The 21,922-nt window shown below is 35.7% G+C and overlaps 1 protein-coding gene across 6 annotated transcripts in view; it reads left to right on the top strand.

The window, feature by feature from the left end:
- LOC113044189 (TBC1 domain family member 1-like) overlaps window positions 1-7,928 on the top strand; it is a 61,787-nt gene extending 53,859 nt beyond the window's left edge. For all 6 annotated transcript variants that reach the window (XM_026203908.1, XM_026203907.1, XM_026203909.1 and 3 more), the window contains 3 exons: window positions 4,500-4,669; window positions 5,630-5,806; window positions 6,368-7,928. In XM_026203908.1, coding sequence (XP_026059693.1) covers window positions 4,500-4,669; window positions 5,630-5,806; window positions 6,368-6,580 — 560 coding nt within the window. In that variant the 3' untranslated portion in view covers window positions 6,581-7,928. The remainder of the gene's footprint in view (window positions 1-4,499; window positions 4,670-5,629; window positions 5,807-6,367) is intronic.
- The last annotated feature ends 13,994 nt before the right edge of the window (window positions 7,929-21,922 follow it).

Raw genomic sequence — 21,922 nt, 5'->3', positions numbered from 1 at the left:
TCTCATGCTTTACTCATGTTATGAGTGTTGCATAGTTTACCCACCAGAGGGAGCTCTGCAGCTCCAGAGTTGACAACAGCGCCAGAAATTCACTAGCGAAGAAAGCGATAAGCCAAGCCAGCCACGGAGATTTTTTTTCTGTTTTGACGGTGAGTCTGTCGTTCTTCATGTGAAATGATTTAGTTCATACACTGTTTATACAATGATGTGGTAGTTCTAGCTAACGGTCCTATCATTATCACTTATAAATATTCTGTAACATCACTTACAGCCACTAATGCATTGCTATATTAGATTAGCCACGAAGCTAATACTATGTTTATCAGTGGAAGAGTGCGAACGTTAATAAGATGTCAAACTATAACGTTATCGTTTAACTTATTCTAAATATATCTGCAGTGTTTCCCACATAATGACCGGGTAACTGTGGCAGGGGGGCAATGACTAGAAGTTATGTACAGCTGTTATGTTATTGAATGAATTCATTAAAAATAGGTCATTGCACTTACATCAAATCACGATATGGACGAATATCTGTAAGTATTAAGCCGGAATAGTCTTTTTAAATATGAATCCTGCATGTTCTGCGCGTCTCTGTTAATGAATGGCGCAGAAGCGCCTCTTCATTCATTAAACACACGTAAGCGCGCATTAAGCTCGCGGTGAATTCAGCGTCCGCTGTCTCACTAAATAATCACGTGAACACATGAACAACATCCCCAGAACTGCTCTGACAGTCACTTCATGAGCATTTGACCGTTTGATTTAAGTAAAAACAGCGCCACATCGCATACACAGAACTGTAAATGTACGCCAACCCGTCAAAATAAAAGTCCAGTTAAAGGCTGTTGTTCAGCAGAATGTACAAAAGCCTATCATAGACCCGATTACTAAAATATTCGATATTTACAGCCTTATGTTATTCTAACGCTAATATAGCTTCCTTTTTAGCAGGCCCCTTAAATGCTTGCTATTAACGTGATTGAAGGTGGTTCTTCTCAAAATTGACAGCGGTGTGTTCATGACACTAACGTTAACCATTCAACTTCGAGTAGGTGCGTCAGAAATGATTAACCAGAGGGGACATGTAAATAAATGTGAGCTGAACAAGCGCTTTTTTTTATTTATTTTTATTTTTTACAGATTGTTTCAAAGCAGCTTTAAAGACATAACAGGAAAATGTTGTAATATTGTTAAATAGAAGTAGGTAATAGGTAATACCTATTGGTTGACAAATAAAAAAAAAATATATTTCTCATTTTTGCCTATGTAGGAGATCCCTGTTTATTATAATTCTAATTCTAATGATGACACGAGTAATGATACATGGTGATATTATTAATACACATGCTTATTCTTTCTCTGTCTCTTTCTGGCCTACAGATACCTGAAAAAGGTGAATGCTGTAGCAGCAAAGTGTGGGACTACTTCTGCAAATACTTTAACTTTAGTATTATAATTTATTTACAGAACACACACAGACTGTTAAAACCAGCTTCAACTGGAAGAAAGTAAAAGTGTTTTTTTGACCATTAAAAAATATATACTTTTGATGTGCAATTGTTTAGTCATTGAGACTATAATCTAAGGCTTTTTTTTTTACATAATCTCTTCTGGAAAATGGTTTATACAGCCCACATACATAGAACAGGCAGATATTTTGCTATTGAATGTTGTGTAAGTGCAGTATATAGGAAATGGGTCTAATATCCAGTTTATTTTCAAAATCAAAATATCGGCTTATAAATCGGCTCTTTTCGAGTTAATATCGGCATCGGCATCGGCCCCCAAAAATCCATATCGGTCGGGCTCTACTTCACATACTGTGATGCCGTGTCCTGGAGTGACGAGACGAAACCAATAAAACCTATTACAAACAAGGCATCTGTTGCATCCAGAGAGGACATAATTACTGATTATAATGACTTAAACTGTTTTTTACACATTGCGTTGCATCATGCCGCATAAACATAAAACCATGTCTGCATTTTGTGATAAATGTGTGATAAATTACAGACAAGCGCAACTCTACACTGCTCAGAACTCATGTTTGAATCATCAGTGGCAAATTCTTTAAATACGAAAACATACTTACAGACTGAGTCAGAACTACGGCATTGTAGTCTACTCTCTCAGGTTCACGAAACAGCCCTCCATAAAACTCGTTGCACACATGCAAATATTTGGCTTGAACTGTTCTGGAACAGTGTTGTGAATACAACTTAACCACTGATTTCTAGTTTTGTCCACTTTTGGAAGGCCAACAAAGTATTTTCTCTTTCGCAACAAAACACACAGCGTCTCCAGAGATGTATAAAGTACTAGAGACCCATACTTGAGTAAAAGTACAAGTGCTCTATCAAAAAATTGACTTGAGTAGAAGTTGAAGTGCTCTTTAAGCACCACACTTAAGTAGAAGTACTAAAGTATTCAAAATTTTTTGTACTTAAGTATTGCAAGTAGTCTATTTTAAAATTTACTACTCAAGTACTGAAAGTAAAAGTAGAAGTATTGTGTTACGTAGCTATTAAAGAAAGTAGTCAAACGTTTGAACATATTGTTTTTACTATTTCAAATGATTAACCTAAAGGACAATCACAATTCCTTTGACTGTAACTTCTTTAAACAAAAAACTGTTACTAGGGTTAGTTAGCCCAATTTGCAAAATGATGTCATTAATAACTTACCCTCATGTTGTTTCAAACCCGTAAGACATCAAAGGGTCATTTAGAATTTTTTGAAGCATCGAAAATACATTTTGGTCCAAAAATAGCAAAAACTATGACTTTATTCAGCATTGTCTTCTCTTCCGTGTCTGTTTGTGATATCTGTTTCGCGAATGAATCATTAGATGTAACCGGATCTTTTTGAAACAGTTCACCAAATCGAACTGAATCGTTTTAAACAGTTCGCGTCTCCAATACGCATTAATCCACAAATGACTTAAGCTGTTAACTTGTTTAATGTGGCTGACACTCCCTCTGAGTTAAAACAAACCAATATCCCGGAGTAATTCATTGACTCAAACAGTACACTGACTGAACTGCTGTGAAGAGAGAACTGAAGATGAACACCGAGCCGAGCCAGATAATGACTCTTTCAAGAGTCAAGAACCGTTTCTGTCAGACGCGTCCGATTCGTGAACCGAGGAGCTGATGATACTGCGCATGTGTGATTTAGCGTGAAGCAAACCGACACACAGAGCATCTGAACCGAACTGATTCTTTTGGTGATTGATTCTGAACTGATTCTGTGTTAATGTTATGAGCCCATGTGCAGTCAACGCCAATGACGCCATTGCATCGAGCGCAAAAGAATCGGTGAACTGTTTTCTTCAACTGGTTTATTGAATCGAACTGTCAGAAAGAACTAACGTTACTGGTCATCCGAGAACCGATGCAACCGGTTCTTGACTCGTGAACGAGTCATTATCTGGATCGGCTCGGTGTTCATCTCTCTCTTCACAGCAGTTCAGTCACGCGCAGTCTTCTTTAATCGCTTGTTTCGCTCAATGATGTGCCAGCTTCATCAAATCTGCCATCTACAGTTCTGGCAGTGGTTTGTAATGGAATGATTCGTAACATTATTATAATTGTAACGAGTAACGATGCAGCACATAAAAAAATATCGGAGTAAAAGTATTAAACTCAGCGAAAATATGTACCGAAGTAAAAGTGGAAGTAGGAGAAAAAAATAATACTCTAGTAAAGTACAGATACCGCCTTTTAGTACTTAAGTACAGTAGTGAAGTAGTTCTACTTCGTTACTATACATCTCTGAGCGTCTCCACGACATGTTGGCAGTTGGCAACAATACTACAGCGAGAATCAATGTTACGCCTACTTTCTTAACGTGAACATTTGGGCGGCATTATGCAAATCTTCCCACATCGTGACATAGATGTGGGGGCGGGTTTAAACAAGGCTTTTTAGGAGGGTGTGGACATTTTTACTTTTATAAAGAATGTCTCTTTGGGTTTGAGACTTTAGTCTTTGCAACTTTACAGATCTTATTAATCCACAAACAACTTGTAACACTCCAAAGAGACAGGAAAACTTGAAATCGCGTCACATGACCCCTTTAAAAAGACAAGTTGTGTAATTAAATAAATGACTAACATTTTGATTTGTGAAGCAGTTTAAATCATTTATTTTATTTATTTATTTTGTTTGTTTGTTATATAGACAACATTTTAAAGAAAGTTAATATTAAAAATATATTGTTTATATGCCATAACATGAAGTAACTATTTTAAGTATATCATTAATAATTATCGTTTTACTGCTCTCTGCCAGGATTCTAATACCGTTTAAACCATAATGTATTTATCAGGCATGCTGTTAATAGACTATTAAACTTCATTTGTGAACATAAATAATGTTTTTTATTGTATTACTATACACTATTGAAGTAAAATATTATTTCTGTTCGTTTCTGCCATCTTCAAATGGATTCCTTGAAAGAAACTGAAAAGTATTTCTTGATTTTATGTCTTCCAGATATGCTGTTCCTTCAGGGATCAGAGGTCATCTTCAAGGTGGCTTTGAGTCTTCTTGGTAGCCACAAGCCTCTAATTCTGCAGCATGACAATCTTGAGTCAATTGTCGAGTTCATCAAAACAACCTTACCCAATCTCGGCCTTGTGCAAATGGAAAAAACAATCAATCAGGTAACATCTTCTTCAGTGTTAGTGTGCACTGTACCTGCATTCCAAACATACGTCCAATTCGCATATACACATACAGTATGCACTTTCACTTGCACTAAGTGTTAAGGCAGTGGCACATTTGGGTGTGGATTCTATTTGTGCTTTTGTGGTGACAGCAATATACGTGTGTCTTTCCCTACACAATCAACACATACTCGTTCTCGGGTGTGTCCTGTGTTCATCTTCATATGTGGTTTTTATAAGTACTAGTGTCATCGTGAGCTCGGCACGAATAATAGATGGAGTTAGTGAAGTATGGGTGTTGCTAAGTGTGTGTCTGTGTATGTATGCGTGTTTTATGTCTGAAACAGTGAAAAATGTTTCATGAAAGACATTTACCACAAGTTCTGTCCCATCTGTTGAATATTTGAAGTGATGCTCAACCATGTTCAATTAATAGAATTCGCAACAAGAAAATAATTCACATAAAGCAAGAGTAACAATGTGAACAAATGCAATAAGCAAAACCAAGTATCTCTGTATGTACTCTGCTCTTTATTGAATATAATTTTTTTATTATGAGAACTTATGAAAACAGTACAAATTTCTACTCGTTTTTTTTGTTGTTGTTGTTGTTGTTGTTTTGTTCCTAAAATAAAAACTTATATATTGTTTAAAAATCTTTGAATTGCAGTACTTTGATTTCATGTGTGAGCACCTTCCACTTATTAGGAATTTATGACGCTATAAAACAAGACACAAGTTGTGAGGAGCTTGAACACACAAAGGGCATATGTTTTCACTTTGTTGTTTTTGGATGCTGAATGATCATTCATCAGTAGAGTTTTTTAGAACCCCCACCCCCCCAATCTTATAAACTGAAGTTTGTCTGCACAACACACACACACACAAAGAAACATGCTTTGACTTGTCCATCTTTGACGTTCTCATCTTGTAAAGTTGTACCTGTCTCCTTGTTAGGTGTCTGAGATGGATATCAGTAAGCAGCTGCAGGCCTATGAGGTGGAATATCATGTTCTTCAGGACGAGCTCTTGGATGGTCCCTCCACTCTCAGCCAATCACAGCGCGTGGCCCAGTTGGAGAAGACCAATGGAAGCCTCCGACAGCAAAACTTAGACCTCCTAGAGGAGCTTCAGGTGGCCCATACTACTAGCAGAATCCCTTTATATAAATGCATTCACCTACATTAAAGGCTTATTCACACTGTATCTGAATTTTCAGCATTACCATAACAACATTTCAAAGTGAAAGCTGCAGTTTATTTTTTGTATTTATTTTGCCACTTTCGCTTTGTTTGTGTTCTTGTTTTGTTCTATTTCAGTGTGGTTTGTGTGCTTTTTGTATTTTTTATTCAGCTGTTAACATCTGGCATAGTATGAATAGTTCCTTGCAAATATTCTTCTTAAATATTTTATACATATTTCAAAGTGAAATGATGCATATTTATGAACTTAGCACAGCATCCATAATATTGCACTGCAAAACTTTTTTATATTGCTTTGTTTTTTTTTGTTTTTTTTTACTTTTCTTTTGGTTTGATTTGTGTGCTTTTTTCTTTTTGTTTTGTTTAAAATTATTTATTCAATTACTTAATCAAATATAGTTTGAATTGTTTCATTGCAAAGACTCTTGAATATTTTAGACTTTATATTTACATCGTATCTGGCCTGAACTGAACAATTATTGTCTTCCATCAGATTGCCAATGCTAAGATCAGATGTCTGGAGACTCGTGTGGACGGCCTGGTGAATCGAGAGGCCGAGTTACAGTCGGAGGTAAAGACTCTCCAGCAGGAACGGACAGAGCTGCAGCACACTGTATCCACACTCCGAGATCTCCTCAGCAGTCTGGGTATAAACAGCTCCTTCCCTGACCAGGAAAACCTCACCAACACGAGCAACAACCAATAACTCTGGCAGTTAGGATACAAAGTCTAGTCTTTATAAACACTCAACAGTCTGCTGTCAAGTAAGGTGATGCCATCTTATTTGAGGTGGACAGGTAGGTTTTCAGGGCACTGAAGATCCTTCACCTTAGATCTTCTTGAAGAGATGAAACAGTGTCTTTTAGAGTATCTCGCCAGAACTGATCAAACAACCTAAAAGATCAAAACATTAAACAGCTCAGAAAAATCCTTTCGATTTGCTCCTTTTCCGGTTCTTATATACATCTGTGACTGATGTTTACTTTCTGGACTGAGAAGTTGTGGGTCAACATTTTTAATCCACACTCTTTTTTTTACACTCCCTGCTGTTGTTAACAAGGCATTGACCCCAACAAAGCCTCTAAGGTAGATTTGATTGGCGTTCAGGCATCAGATTGACAGTTCCCCAGTAAGCACTGAACAGCCCGCTGAAAGGCTACGGATAAATGCACTCTCGCTGTGCAGCGTATTGTTTGCACCCTGTTCTTACTTTGTGTGAATGTTTGTGTGTGAGCATGCATGTATGTTGAAATCTACTATTGTGTTCCAGTGCAATATAAACTAAAAAAGATAACCCTCCAGTAAACACTGTAAACCTGCACAATCTTCTGTTCTAACAGAAATCAAAGAGGAGCTCAAATCTGAGTGCATTTCAATAAATAGAGAAGCGTTTCATACTTATTTTCATCTGAGACTCAGACCGAATGCTGCTGATTTACTCAAAAATCACTTGATCTTAACAGAAAATCCTTACTCACACTTTCCCGAAAAAACATTAAAACTCTTCAGACAATAGTCAGTCCCTTTCATTGCTACACACAAATGCAAAACTACACATATAAGCACAGTATCCACCAGTTTGGTTATTTGGATTTTTTTTTAGGTCTCCACTAATGGCATTTTAGCAACTTGGCTGCACTGCTGGTGTTATGGTACTCACTGAACCAAAGATCTGTTTGTATTTCAGGACTCTCTCTGTGACAAACTGCATGTGTCGGGTGCATAGATATGTGTCTGTCCGTGAGTGTCTGTTTTAAACGCACGTTCAAGAGTTGTCACCTCACCTCTCTATTTGAGTGTGAAATGTTTTGACGGATGGAAATTAAGGGGAGTGTGTGAATGAGAAAGAAAACAGATCATCTTGCATCATTTGCGTGACGATATGTCTTTAGCCTTTGACCTCATGTGCTTTTCTGGAGAATTCCATTTGTTGTTCCCAGTGTTGGAAAGACGGACGCTGTTTAAACTGTTCATCCTTGATGAAGTGCTTTATTTTTATTGGTTTTTATTGAGAGTATTATTCTTATTATATGCATTAAAACATTTTAAATGGATGCTAGTTGTGTGGATTTATTGCTTTACAGTGTTAGTTTCCCTTTGATTTTTTTCAGTTTGTGTGTGTGTGTGTGTGTGTGTGTGTGTGTGTGTGTGTGTGTGTTAGTGTTTTACGGAAGAGCAGTTCCATATAATGCTCTGGTCTTTTTAATCAGGTGTTCTTTTGAATCAGACTTAAGATTCATTGTGTAAAATTGCATCTGGTTTTGACTGGATCTAAAGTAAGTACAAGTTAGCTAAGTATTAAGAAAATTTAAAGAACATTTTTTCATTTCTGAAAGCAACTGTTTGAGCTGTTCTTTAATTAAAATATTGCATCTCATTTTGCTCTTTAACGTGAAAAAATTAAGGTATATATGGATAAAACTATTAGGAAACCACGTTTAATGACATTTTAAGTACGATACATACAGTATGGATTTGGATCCCCTTCACAGCTGGTTCTACTCTTCTAAGAAGGCTTTCTACAAGATTTTGGAGGGTTTCTGTTGGAATTTTTGTCCATTCTTCCAGTAGAGTATTTGTGAGGATAGGTACATATGGTGGATAAGAAATCCTGTCTCATCGTCTCCTTTCCAGTTCATCCCAAACGGTGTTCACTGGGGTTGAAGTCAGGGCTCTGTGCAGGCCAGACAAGTTCTTCCACATCAGACTCATCCAACCGTGTTTTTATGGATCTTGCTTTATGTGCTTGGACATAGAGATGCTGGAAGTTTCCCACGACACTGGAAACATAGCACTTGCAAAATGTCTTCATATGCTAAAGCATTAAGATTTCCCTTCACTGGCTGTAAGAGACACAGCCCAACCCTTTAAAACCATCCCCATGCCATTATCCCTCCTAAACTAAACTTTACAGCTGACACAATGCAGTCAGGCAGGTAAAGTTCTCCTGGCATCTGCCAAACCCAGACTTGCCTATCAGACTGCCAAACAGAGAAGTGCAATTTGTCACTCTACAAAACAGGTTTCTACAGAAAAGTAACTTTCAATCACAGTAACTATGCTCTTCAGAACGCCCCTTTTTTTTCTTTTTTTTTATATATAGACTGCATTGCAAGGTGCTTGGTAGCCATTTACTTCCATAGTGTTACTTTTTCCCTTCTATGGATGTAGCTGGCTACTATCAACTGTTTGATTAGCAATATTGTTCAAAATAGCATCTTTTTTGAACAACACAAGCAACTCATTCAGATTTGGGAAAGCTTAAATTTTTGTGAACTGTTTGGTATTAATGGAAGGATAAGCAGAAAACAAAGTGAAATCTTTTCAATTCAAACAGGATACCACTGATTGTATTTTTGTCAAATGCATAAAATTAAAGTGTGTTTACTATAGGCTATATATATGTGATCACATGTAATTAAAATGTAAAAAAAAATAGCATTGAAGAATTTGAATATAAATCAGTTCAAATTTATTTAGACATAAGTCGGTAGACTTGGAAAATATTGTATATTAGCTTTCACTTGTGTTCTGAACCAAAATAAGTAATCAAGAATTCTGTAATAGGCTATTAATAACCTAAACCGACTGAAGAAAGCTGCTGTCATGATGTGTTTGTGTTGGACATGAATGTGACATGAGGCATCATCTCTTATGCAACATTCATCAGTGCTCATCAAACATTTTCTAAGCCATTTGCAATTGTAACTTCAGCCCTGGAATCTGTGTGATGTACGGTAGCCCACAAGATTATACTGCCAGAAGACAGTAGATGCACACATTACTTTTTAAGAGGTGCATATTTAGATACTTCTTCCAACAGCATTGAAGTGATATGGACCATTTTATACAGTGTTTATAATAAAACTGTGTAACAATGAGTGTAGCAATATAATTTATTTTTTCCTTTGTTTTCTGAATCATGTAAACTAAGAACAAAGTGCTGTAGATCTTGTTCCTCAGCTGTTATGAACTGTCTTTTGCTTGCCAGGTGTCCAAGCTTTCCAGGTACAGTAAGTGCCAGTTAAGCTCAGTTTAACCATCTAAAATGAATTCAGAACAAAGTGTGCTAGCACACACATGCACACAACCTCCCACTCTCGCTTTCTCACCTGTCTTTAATTACACTTCAGTCTAGCTCTGTTGTTTTGTGTAATGGCTCAAATGCTTGTTTTTTTTTATCTACACATCTTTTTACAAAAGAGGCATCAGACTAGCTGTTGGCTAAGCCATCTTTCTGTTGTTCAGCTTCCTCGTCACCTTTCCTTTACTTACTTTTCACACCTATTTTTTCACTTGGCAACAGTTATTTGAAGTTTTGCCACACCTGTCTCTTTTTTTTTTTTTTTAAACAAAATGTGTTTGCTTCTGCAAAAGTCACCATCATGTTGTGAGAGTGGCTGGTTGGCAGGGCATTGGTGTGCAGTTGAGAATGTAGTCCTGTTTATCATAGACATAATAAACCGGAGAAAGTTGGACTATTGTCATTTAAATATGTTTAATTCTCTTTATCCCATGCATGAGACACATAAGGCTGCATGTTTTTTTTAAGAGCTGTGGTTTAAAAACAAATGATTTTAAAACTTTCAAGTGCAATAAGCACCGAAGATGTTAGTTTAGGCTGTGTGCGCACTGTTAGGCCGTTTGAGCACACACACCTGAAACGAACACCCATTAAGTGCTGAATGATCAAATTGTCAATTTTTTGTCCATTTCATCCTTGTAAATACAGTTTAGGTGAACATAATCAGTTGAAAAAGAAAACGTCTAGATATGTGCATTCAGTCTTAAAGTGACAGCAGCCTTATAGATAAACTTGGTGCTATCCAGGGCTGCTGTAAAGGTACTTGCACAACGAGTCAAAAATGTTAGTTTGTGTTTTTTCGTATTTGTCTCTTTCTATCAAAATGCATGCTATGGATGTGAAAACACAGAAAATCGAACCTGATCCAAAACATTTTTATGACAGACGAAAGTTTTCGGATGCAGTGGTAAGGTTGTGTTTATTTTTTTAATGTTTAAAATTTCAGATGAGAATTTCGGACTTGGTGTGCAAAGACCTTCTGGGTTAAAGGTTCAGAAGATTTCATTGAACCAATGAGAAGGGGGGCCCTGAATGTGATTTCTAGTTTCTAACCCCCATTATTTCTAGTGCTTCAAGTTTTCAATGTACTTCTATTTTATATGTTTTTATTTCTATTTCTTTTTTTTTTTTTTTTTGGCCTTATTGTATAGTTTTCCTGTCTTCAGTAAGCTTGACATATTTTTTGGTTTCTTTACTTGGGTATAGTTTTTTATGATACTTTACTGATTTTCTTATTCGTAAGCAAGAAATAACACAGTATAAACAATCATGTAGTTGACACATAAACAAAGCACTAAAAAAAATAAATGCTTGAAGCAAAATAGCCAGTACGATAATAATATATTAAGTAAATATCAAATATATAAATAAATAGATTAAGAGAAAAAAAAGAGAGAAAAAGGTGGTGTTACCAGTTCCATGAGTTCCTACTAGAAGCTGTATCATATTTACCATGGCCATTATTATTTTCATCTCACCACCTGCTTGCTACAACTGTGGATTGCAGAAATACTAGCCCCCCCCCCCCCCCCCCCCCTTTATCAAAATAAGTATCAATCCTTCCATGTAGACTACTGTTCTGAAAGGCAGGAAAATATTTGTTTTTTGTAATATTGAAATTGATGAGGAGAATTCTAAAATAAAATGCTTTGTGTAATCATTTTAGGAAGGGGGTCCCTGTATAATTGCCGTTATATAGCAACATTTAATACTTACTATTTAGGGCTTATTAAATAAAGGAAGTGCAATAGTAATAAAAAAATAAAACATTCATATTTTCTATCCCTGCTTAAAATAAATGCATTAAATAAGTAAAAATGTATTTATTTTAGGAGCACAGAGGGCAGAGAGACATGGGATGGTCAGGAAACAATCTGCCCTGCCTAAGCTATATGTGCACTGAGGAAATGTGGCCCAGTACAGCATCTGAACACACACACACACACACACACACACACCAGCTTTGCTCTTATAGACACACCCAAACCTCCCTGGTTTTATTTCAGCCTATCAGGACATTGAGGTCACATCCGAAATGTGGTAAGTGACCCACTGGGTGACCCATCCCTCCGTTTTCTTCTAATTTCCTTCTTTTTGTTTAGCTTTCTCAATTTCTTTTTCTATTCTCCTGTGCCTGATGCAATTCAAAGTTAATGGGTTCCAATCCCGAATGTTCATGTTGATCTGTTATTTTGTACTGCAACAATGACACTAAAGATGGATGAAAGACCTAATGTTATACAAATGCAAATATTTCACCACTACGTATATATACGTGTTGTTCGCAACGCCTCATAAATCTTTTTTCCTCATTGTTTGTTCATTCTCAAAAGCTTCCGTAAGTCAGCTTTTTGTGTAGAACGTATGACAAAAAAACTGAAAGTGCAAGTAAATGATGTAAAGCAAGCACAGGCAAATGTCTTCTTTTGATAGGAGCTGAATGGAATGCATTAAGAACTAGTTAGTGCACATCGCTTCAGTTTGTTGTCGTAACGAGTTGCTCTATGTCTTATGTTATCAGACACCACACCCAGTTTATGCAAAAATGGGTGGGGTGTCATAATAGAAACTGTTAATCAAGTTTTATTTGATTCTTTTGTTTTCTAAAGAAATTTGTTCTGCATTTTGGTTTTCATCGAGATCAAAATCAAGTCTCACAAAAGCAGTGACAGTTCTCTAAATAAAAAAAATTCTAAATGGAGAATTTGGATAAATTATTGTGGATATTTTTAATTAAATTAACTAAATTATAGGATTCATTGGGTGAATTAATGAATATGAAAAAATTCATATAATATCGTCAATTTTGTGTTTATTTATATTTAGGTATAATTTCATAGAATTAATCAATCAAATGTTTGGTTTAATTAGAATGTTGTAATGTTTGTGAAAGAAGTCTTGTATTTATTTGATCAGAAATTCAGTAAAACAGTAATATATTATTTCAGAAGTTTGGGATCAGTAAGATTTGTAATGTTTTTCAAAAAATGTCTTATTCAAAAATACAGAAAAAGGTCATTTCAATTGAAATTGTATAGTGATTTAAATGAATTATTTGACAAATAAGAAGTTATCATATATTACCATATAATTATTATTAATGGTTTAAAATGGTTATTCTTTTTTTAATACTACTTCATTGCAAGCATCACCTCTTTACCAGTTACAAATTGACACCTTTAAAACCAAATCATTTGATGAAGGCTTTGTTTCATGGATTCCATTCCGTCAGTTTTTATGAGTGTTTTATGATTGTGTCTTTTCTGATTTATGATGTGGTTAACAGTGTACTAATAAATCCCTTAATTAAAATGGGCACATTTGCAGGTTTGTTGCTCACTCTGTTGGACACCTTACACCTGAATGACTATGTAGTGACTCACAACAAAATACAATCTGAAACCATAACCGTCTCCAAGAAAAACTCAAAATAAGATAATCTGCATATTTCTTAAGCTTTTATGTTTTTAGTCATTGTGTTAGCTGGAATGTAGAATTTCTTGTCACTACAACGAAAAGAAAAAAAACTAGAACAGGTCAGTACCATGTTCGGATGTGATTTAATATTATATGGCTTGTCATAAAAAATGAATAAACATGAACACATTTGTTTATTGATCAGACATCACATGTAGCACTTCCAGTAATCACGAACTAAAGTCCTGAGCACATAGCACAGATAAGATAAATACACATGGAACAAATAACCTGTCTTGGACAGATGCCATGAGTTTATGTAACTGCTATTTTTTAGCTTTCTAAGTAACAACCTCATGCCTTTTTTTTTTTTTTTTTGTAATATGCAAATTGGTGGAGCTGCTGCTGCAAATGATGCGATCTGTGAAGACTTGACAGGAATGCTTTACTTCCAAACAGCTACTGAAACATAACTGTAAAATGTGAAACCATTTCCATAGATTGCTGGCCATTGTTAGAACACTTGGCGTATTTAAGAGGTCAGTCGTTTTTGCTGAATTGGCCATTACAATACAAACTATTGCCAGAGCTACTTTCAATGGAAGGAATCTGCTGAAACATTCAGAAATGATGGACTGGCCCCTCAAAGTATACGGACCTCAACCCCATTGAGCAAATTTGGGGTGAGTTGGAATATGAACTGGTCAGAATGTACTGTTGTAGATTCAAAGGAGAGCCTTTGGCTTGAGTTGCAGAAGGCATGGGATAACATTAGTGTTGAAGTTCTCAGGAAATACACTGACACTGTGCCAGAGAGATGTGCTGCTGTGCTGCAAAAGATGGACATACATGTACCTATTATTAAAGTTCAAAGTGCACGAAAACAGTACAACCATCTGCATGTTTCATGAACATTGTGAAATGAAATCATGTTTTGGAGGCAAAAAAAAAAAGTCAGTATTTTCAGATATGTCGGCTGTTCTAACAATTTTGGCCACAACTGTATACAATTTAAAACAAGCGTTTTCTAAATATTTTAAAATGTAATTTATTCTTGCAATAACTCATTACTCCAGTCTTCAGCATCGCATAATCCTTCAGAAATCATTCTAATATGCTGATTTGGTCTCAACAAACACATCTTATTATTATCACTGTTGAATACTGTTGTGCTGCTTGTGCTTTTGTGGAAACGGTGATGCATTTTCAGCATTCTTTCATGAATAGAACGTTCAAAAGAACAGTGTTTATCTGAAATAAACCCAAAACCATTTCAAGAGTAGTGTGTTTAGTTCTATTTGATTTCATTTCACAAGAAAATATCACACAAACATTATGCAAGGAATTTGTTTTCTCTAATTGCTGGCCTTTTTTAGTTTGTGAAAAGAAAAGATCACTTGATGCCCACCTGATTCAACTGACTCACTGTTTAGTATACATTGTGCCCATAGTAACCTTCATGCCTCGAGTGAAATTCACTCAACCAGATATGAGCTGAATAACAGGTGTTATATGACACAAAATTCGGATTAATGTAGGCATGTGCTTATACTAGCACTGGCATAATATGCTGATGATTGGAAATCAGGTTTATGCTTGTATGGTGTATAAAAGGAATCTGTAGCTTAATTTACAGGCTTTGACTATTCTGAAGTGCTTCACAGTGCACACTACAGGAACCTCTGGCGCAGTGGTGCTCACTCGGGGTTTGAACCTTTGGGATGCAACCTAAATCTTTTATTGCTAAGTCACCTCCCTCACACACTTTCTATTGTTTTTGCTCTGTTATTGTGATTGGCCATGGCAACCAGATGATGAACGACTCTTTCTTGTTTTTCTTACTGTGTGTATAGCTTCATTAAATGTTTGTGCTATAGCCTGGGGACTGTGATGAGTTCATTTGAACGTATGCAGTGCATACAATGAAGATACAGTTCACAGTGATGTAAATGTGGCTTTTTGTGCAATAACTGCACTGAGACGTTTCCAATCACACCTCAGGAATGAGAGATTTCTGCGAGATACTCTGCCCGCCAGGGACTGAAGCATGTGCAAACAGAGTTTTAAAAGTGTGTCTCAGGAAAGGTGTCATCTGTACATGAAAGAATGTTTTCTTTTTTTTGCATTCCTTTTGATGATAATGTTTTTCTCCCCCTATTATACTCCTCAACTCAAAAGCAATACATTATTTTATTCTGCCATAGTAATTTGGAAGTTCATATTACTACACTACTAGAAGTTATTTTGGTTAAAGATGAATTATATTTCAGTTTTCAATGAGTACATAAAATCAGGGTTCATATTTGTCTTCATGCCTTCTAACTATTGACTACGGTAAGCCTATAAATACAATTTTGAGCTGTCAGGTTGATTTTACAATAAACTGCATTATACATTATACAGATTTTGTATGGAAGTTTGTTTACAACATGGATAAAAAAGGGTAATCATTACTTTTTTAAATCTCAAAATTCCAATGCTTCTCTTGGAATTCTGTTTATATCTTGCAATTCAGACTTTTTTCCTCACAATTCTCAGAATTCCCAGAACTGTGAGATATAAATGAAGAATTGTGAGAAAAACTGAAAAGAAAAAACCCTGAAAAAAGCAAGGGAGAAAATAAGAAAAATACAATGAATATAAAATAACAAATTCTCAGACTGAGAGTCAGAATAATTTTAAGGCGAGACACTTCAGGTGAATTAGGTAAAAAAATAAAATAATAATAGTTATTATTTTCTATATATTATAAGTGTTCTAAAACGTTAAGTTTGACAGGAATGCTGTCAAATGTTGTTACATATGAACAAGAGTAATTATTTAATGAAACATGCGCTAATTTGCATATTTCTTGTACAAAAATCTACACTGGATAATGTCAGTTTCAAAATTCTTATTTATTTATTTATTTTTATATATGAGTCAAAGGTTTTTACAGAGGGAATTTTGGGTGTCTCATTTTTGTCACGCCATAATTCAGAAAATGCTATGAACATGAAAACAGAATATTTTCAAAATATTTGGGGGATTAAAATGTTATATAATCAAGCAAATTATATACGAACAAATCCCTTTGTAAAAAACCTTCAGGATATATACAGGAATAAAAATGTAAAGTTTGTTGTGTGTATGTTCTACTGAAGTGGAGTTTATGGCTCAGTGTAAGAGAAAAAAAAACTCATTTTGGGAAAAGGGCCTTTAAAAGTATGTATTTTAATTGAAATCTATTGAAAGTGCTATAAAAGAAACACTTAACAGTGTCTTTTGCATGTTGTCTTTCCATTTGACTGAAAAAACACTTTATGATAAACCAAAAAGCCCAAAATTAAAAACTTCACAGGTGCATGAAGAAGCAGTTTTGGTTTCTCTTTTTGCCTGCAGTGTTTTACCTTAAGTAAACTTTTTTTTTTTTTTACGTTTTTTTTTTATCAAATAGTACCTTGCTTATATATACATACACTGATACAGATACATGTCTGCCACTGCTGAACGTGATAAAATAATGACAAGTTATTTGGTCTCCAGGCTATCTGTGAGTGTGTGTATGTGTGTGTGTGTGTGCGTGTGTGTGTGTGTGCTGATATGGGTATAGCAATATGCAGATGCATTTCTTCATACTCCCCTACTGAAAAATAAATATACTAAAATGTATTTGAAATGCATTTATTCCATGCTAAGTTTACCTCAAATACATTTGCATATTTATGTACTGTACTTAATAAAAATACCCCGCAAATGTACGTTTATGCTAAACTGGTATACTGAAAGTGTGCTAACTGATTTTACTTAATGTATTTTAACTGTGTGTAGAAATGCTAAAGAAAGTCCAACTAAAGATATACTGAAGTATATTTGATTGTTCTAAAGTGGAACTATTGTGAGTATACTTCAGGTACATTTTAATTATCTTGCATAGATCATACAGTCCTCAGTAATGGTAACATTAAACACATTTTAGGCTTATTAATAGGAAATATGCATTGTGCATAAGTAGTACTCCTAATAAAGTTTATCTGTTATATTTATATCAGTATGTCTCAAACAATATGTCAATAAATATGTTAATACATTTGAACTATAATTAGTATGATATAAATGTATTTGAAATAAATTCCTTTTTTTGGGGAGTGGTGAGAGACAATCTATTTCTAATGTGTTTGACAGGCAATCTTAAAATATGTTAACTAGGAGCTCATGTTTACAGAGGTTAAATACTTGGGATAGGTTGTGACCCCCCCACTTTTCTTCCCAGGAGGTTCTAATTCTTCAGGAACGGTTTTGGGTGTGGTCCAGGCTTTATCATAGATGCTTTCAATATCCTTTTAAAGGGTAAGTGTTGCTTGAGGGTTGGGTTTTAATCATGTTTTAGCCACATGCAGCAATAGACATGAAATAATAAGAGCTGTCTTTGTGAAATATTTGACCCTAATAAACATCAGCTGTCATTCCCAGTGCTCTCCATGTCACGACTGCCTGTTTAACCTCTAGTGTACATACGTGCACGTGAAAGAGAGAACATTTTGTTTTTATGCCAAGAGCAACCCTCTGAAGTTTCATCTATCTTAAAGAGAACCTGCGAACACAAAGTTGAGAAGTTCAGCAGAACATAAATAGAATATTTGTAGAACATGTTAAACCAAGTGGACAATAATTTAGCACCTATAAAGTTTTATAGGTTAAGCTTAACCACTGAAACAGTCAAAAAACATAATAGTAATGATACAATAAAAACCTTTAATAAATAAATAAAACCCTCAACACATTTACACAAACCTATGGAAGCCAGTTTCATCCACGGGATACCGTTTTTTTTACGGGATAAAAAAAACGGTACGTTCTCTCAGAACGTACCGTTGCAAGGTTCTTGGCAGAAACACGATTCCACAGAAAACAGCAGTGGTCACACCCCACCAGCGTTAATTTCCGTGTAGCTCTAAATAAAACGATGACAACTGAAATAATTGAGTGTGATGATGATCCTGATCCTCGTAAATTCAACACCTGGCAAACTAACAGGAGTTTTAAAATGCAGAGATGATACGAAGTTACTTGGCAGAGTTTATAAACAAACTCTAGACAATGTGGCTCTCTCCTGGGGGCATCACTTTGCCACCCGACCCTCTCAGGTGACGATGTGAGTGCAATTCATCATTTTAATAAACCATGTGTTGCTGTGATACAGCTCGCTATCAAGTCACTTGAGGGGTGGGTCCCTTGTGCAAACAGCATTCTATCTATCTGTCTGTCTATCTGTCTGTCTGTCTTTCTGTCTGTCTGTCTGTCTTTCTGTCTGTCTGTCTGTCTGTCTGTCTGTCTGTCTGTCTGTCTGTCTGTCTATCTATCTATCTATCTATCTAGTTCAGAGTCGGTCACTGTGCTCAGGTATTCTCTTCTTCGTTTCTCTCTTAGGGCTAAATAGCATTCCTGTTAACTTTGTTGGGCTGTTGCATGTGTCCAGTGTTTTAGGTGTTTTCTTTTTATTTTAATTGTTTGGTTTGGTCTGTCTAAGTTTTTATTGTGCAGTAAGCTCTAAATCCAATTGGCCGAGTGTGTTTCTTTCTGGGGCCAGCTCCTGATTTTTTAGGTTTTTTTGGGGTTCTGAGCTGTACTCAATTTTTTGTTTGGTCTGCAGACTCTCTAGTGGGTGTTTAGCCCATTTAGTAAGCTCTTGGTTTGTGAGGGGCCCCAGGCTTCACACCCGTAGAGCCCGATGGGTTCTATTGCATATTAGATTTTTTTTTTTTAGCCAGATATTGATAAGGATGTCAATTTTGATATTTCTCTTAATAGCATATATTCTATCTTAATAGCATAAAAAGCTCTCTGTGTTTTGTCTTTCAGTTTTTTCACCTTTGTTGAAGTTTCATGCGTTGATGATATTTACAGTTTGCCAATGTAAGTAAAGTTCTGTGTGTGTTCAAGGAACATGTTTTCTAATTTAAAGCTTAGATTTGATTTGCTCTTGGTGGCTGGATTTTCCTCGGAATATCATAATTTTTTGTCTTTTTGGGGTTAACTGACAGGGCCTATGTCTGACAGAAGCTGTGTATCTATCCATCTACTTATCCATCCATCCGTTTGCCCCTCAAGCTATGTTTCACATGCATGTACAAATTTTGGTAGAAACATGTAACCTAACAGGAATTTTTAATGCCACTAAAAACTAAATATATTGTAGAAACATAATTTTCTGCTTTGCAAATGATTTGTATCATGAAAAGCACTATACAAATACATTTGAATTACATTTAATTGAAGTTTTGTGCAAGTTCTAAGGCATTGTATTTAAACAAACTTCTCCTAGAGGTTTAAACAGATCAACACCAGTATTGATCAGTGTAATCTAAAGCCCTTTGTGGCATTAATTGCGAAGATCTTGAGTTTTTGTTTTCTATGGTGGCCTGACAAACTTGAATGTTTTGCCATAAAATAGGAAATTCTTATGATCTGAAAAAGTGAAGTGATATGTGGCCAAGTATGGTGACCCATATTCGGAATTAGCGCTCTGCATTTATCCCATCCAAAGTGCACACACACAGCAGGGCACACACACAAACCGTGAACACACACCCGGAGCAGTGGGCAGCCATTTTTTGCTGCGGCACCCAGGGAGCAGTTGGGGTTTTGGTGCCTTACTCAAGGGCATCTCAGTCGTGGTATTGAAGGTGAAATAGAGCGCTGTACATTCACTCCCCCCACCAACAATCCCTGCCGGTATACAAGACTCAAACCCACAACCTTTGGTTTAAAAGTCAGACTCTCTAACCATTAGGCCATGACTTCCCCTAATTCTGGCATGCAATGTCCGATCTGCCTCAAACTTCATGTTTGATAAGAGTCCTGAACGTTTCATTGTTTCATTGCAAAGATCTTGAGTTTTTGTTAAACGGTGTGTCCTTGGTGGCCTGACAAACTTCAGTGTTTCGCCATGGAAAAGGAAGTTGTTGTAAATCAGCCATACAATATCCGATCTGCTCCAAACATCACACGTTTGTTAAGAGTCCTGGCCTTAACACATCTTAGGGCCAATATACAGTTATAATCATAGCGCCACTTGCTGGCAACAGGAAATGACTTGTTTTACACTAACTTAAACATGCAATGTCCAGTCTACACTAGACTTTACATGTTTGGTAAGAGTCCTGGCCTGAAGACATCAAAAGGCAGTTATACAGTTATAATTATAGGGCCACTGTTGGCAACAGGATATGTCATACACGTACTTGTCATACTTCATATGTTTGATCAAAGTCCTGGCTTGAAGATCTACATGCCAATATTCAGTTATAGTCATAGTAGTCATGTAGCCACCAGATTGCAGCAGGATGTTTGACACATATAATTGACTTTCACATATACCTTCTATATTTACTATTTTAAATGCATATTGCCCACTGTTCGCTGTTTTCCTTAAGTCACTAGGTGGGGTTGAGCCCGGGTGCGAGGGTCCTTTCAATGCAGGAATATGTATTGTGAACAAATCAACAGTCTATTTCATTAAAATAATAATATAAAGTGTCTTGTATAATCAAAATGCCATAACTGACTATACAATAGTTTCTGTAAAGCTCCCTGAAACAATGTGTGTAATGTAAATTAAGTAAGTATAAGTAAATATTAAAATATGATGTATAAGTAAATATTGCGCTGTTAATTTGCATATGGTCATGTTGACTATCTTTGTCTCTGGTCTTCTCATTTTCTTGTTTTCAGCTCAGATTTTTTTCCAACCTCATCTCTGCCTTGGGGTTTTTTGTACCTTTCAACAGAACATTCCACTGTATGCAGGTTTAACAGTAAAAATAAAGTGGGTGTTTGGTTTCATGCATATTCTTATGTATGGTATACACATGTGTGTGCATTCAGGCCTACATAGGAATATGCTTAAATTGTACAAATTATTCATAGATTTATAAATGGATTCCATTTGTAAACCTAAAAAAGATACAGCTACGTGAATTGACACAACAGATGGTTGAAATATTATACTTACAAAAATAGTTATTACTGAATAGTTTTGATCAATTTCTAAATATGGGTTGAGACAATTCTGTTGTTTTGTTATTGGTTCTTGACAAACCCAGTGTTACTCTTCACAAAGCCCTGAATGTGATAAGATAAGTGGGAAATGTTCCATTCTCCATGACATCAGCTAGAAGAGATGAGACTATGATGACATCATGACTTTTATGAAATACATTACATTACATTAAATACATTAAATAACATTATAATAATTTTTTAGAGGGTCTAAAGTTTACTAACCCATTTCAAGAGTATTTAGTTTTTACTTTTATTTATTTGATAGAGTATACCAAATGAAAGCACAGAGTTTCCGGCTTTTTGGCATCTTTTACATAACTGATGTTTTGCCTAACTTGACTTACCTGAAAATAATTAGGCCAAGGCATTTTCTATTGTGCATTTACAAGTGAAATGACACCATGCACTTTTGTTTAGTTAATTAATCACTGAAAAACAGGTTGTCACACATATTGAATATACCTGAAAATATATCCACCCACATCCACCCACACAGACAAACAA

The sequence above is a fragment of the Carassius auratus genome, chromosome 26 (genome assembly GCF_003368295.1).
Source record: "Carassius auratus strain Wakin chromosome 26, ASM336829v1, whole genome shotgun sequence".
Classification (NCBI taxonomy): Eukaryota; Metazoa; Chordata; class Actinopteri; order Cypriniformes; family Cyprinidae; genus Carassius; species Carassius auratus.
This window is presented reverse-complemented; position numbering and strand designations above follow the sequence as displayed.